Source organism: Rattus norvegicus, chromosome 7, assembly GCF_021556685.1.
Source record: "Rattus norvegicus strain SHRSP/BbbUtx chromosome 7, alternate assembly SHRSP_T2T, whole genome shotgun sequence".
In the NCBI taxonomy this organism is placed as follows: Eukaryota; Metazoa; Chordata; class Mammalia; order Rodentia; family Muridae; genus Rattus; species Rattus norvegicus.
Window position 1 is genome coordinate 10,945,475 of NC_141540.1, and position 1,827 is coordinate 10,947,301.

The 1,827-nt window shown below is 35.2% G+C and overlaps 1 protein-coding gene across 1 annotated transcript; it reads right to left on the bottom strand.

The window, feature by feature from the left end:
* Positions 1 to 390: 390 nt before the first annotated feature.
* On the bottom strand, positions 391 to 1,314 carry Olr1024 (olfactory receptor 1024). Its single transcript, NM_001000068.1, has one exon. The coding sequence runs from the start codon at positions 1,312 to 1,314 to the stop codon at positions 391 to 393; it is 924 nt and encodes a 307-aa protein (NP_001000068.1).
* Positions 1,315 to 1,827: the final 513 nt, after the last annotated feature.

Genomic DNA, 1,827 nt, shown 5'->3' on the forward strand with positions numbered 1-1,827 from the left:
CTCTCTGCTTGTCTCTATTTTTAACAATGCAAAACATTAAACTGCAAGTAAATTGCTTAGCAATTAGTTATGAACATGGAATTAATTCAGAATTTCTAACAGGATTTACTTGTACAATACATGTAGTAAATAAATCTATCACAAAAAGAGAGATTTCTGAGCAAGGACAAAAGAACATGTTATGAACTGAAGAAGCATTTTTCTCCTAGTGATTGAGATCAATTCTGGAGATGAACATAAAGTAATTAGAATACTCATTACGATCTAAGTAGTAAAAGATAGGAATACAATAGGGCATCATGGATATAACTGATATTAATTATCTTTTTTTAAAAATCATGGTCCAACAGCATGCTTTTTAGGCCTAAATTTTAATTCACTGTTTTGAGACTAACACAATCTGCGAAGCACCTGCTTGAAAGCATCCTTTACCTGCTGGTTCCTTAGGGTGTAAATGAAAGGGTTTAGCAAAGGGGCAACAGAGGTGTTCAGCACAGCTACACCTTTATTTAAGGTCACCCTCTCCTTGGCTGATGTTTTCATGTACATGAAGATACAACTCCCATAAGTAATAGAGACAACAACCATATGTGAAGAGCAGGTGGAAAAGGCCTTTCTTCGCTGTTGAGCTGAAGGGAAATTTAGGATAGTTTTGATGATGAGTGTGTAGGAGAGAATCACTAAGATCAAGGTGATGACAAGTGTCATGACAGCTATGACAAATGCCATCCATTCTATGAAACGTGTGTCTGTGCAAGACAGCTGCAGAACAGGTGATGTGTCACAAAGGAAGTGATCTATCAGCTTGGAAGCACAGAAATTCAGTTTGAGTCCCAACATCAGTGGGGGAAAGATGGATAAAAACCCAGTCACCCAGGAGCTGAGGACCAGTAGGTGGCACACTTTGCTGTTCATGATTAAGGGGTAATGCAGTGGTCTACAGATGGCTACATAGCGATCATAGGACATGGCAGCCAGGAGGTAGAACTCTGTAATTAGCAATAGAAAGAAGAAGAATAACTGAGTTAAACAAGCTCCATAGGAAATTGTTTTGTCTCCAGTAAGAATGCTCATCAAGAAACGTGGAATGCAAGAAGATGTGAATGCCGTTTCCAAGAAGGAGAAATTCCGCAGAAAGAAGTACATTGGAGTCTTGAGGCGAAGATCCAGCAGGGTGAGGAAGATAATCATCAAATTTCCCATCAGGCTCAAGATGTAATTGAAAAACATAAACAGGAAGATCAGAATTTGTAGCTGAGGGTCATCTGTCAGTCCCAGCAAAATGAATACAATCTCTACTGACTGGTTCTTCATTCCTTTTTTATTCTGACATGTCTACAAAAACAAACTTTAGAAAAGGTACACATGTTAAAACTTGTTTCCTTTTCATCATAGAAAATTTCTTAGTTAGTTCAACCGATGTCAATATATTTTTAAAAAGTATCTTTTACCTATGTTTACCCATGATCTTTTCTGGCATATCACTAGTAAGTTTAAAGAATAATCATTTCCATTTTTGTAAAGATTTGAGTATAATTGTATATTTACAAATTGAATGTTGGTCACTTGGAATATAAGTTCTTATTTTCATTACTGTTAACCTTTGCCAATTTTTCCTATACTTTATTTCATTAGACTATTCAAGTGATATTTAAAATTTGAGGGTTATATTAGATAAGTCCGTATATTCCCAGAATTCATAAAACATAATTTAGGAATACACACATATAAAAATTTATAAAGAATGAAAACAAAAAAGAATTTTAATAAATGGCAACATTGAGATTCTGGAAGGGTTAGTATGATGATGATTTGAGTTATGTGCTT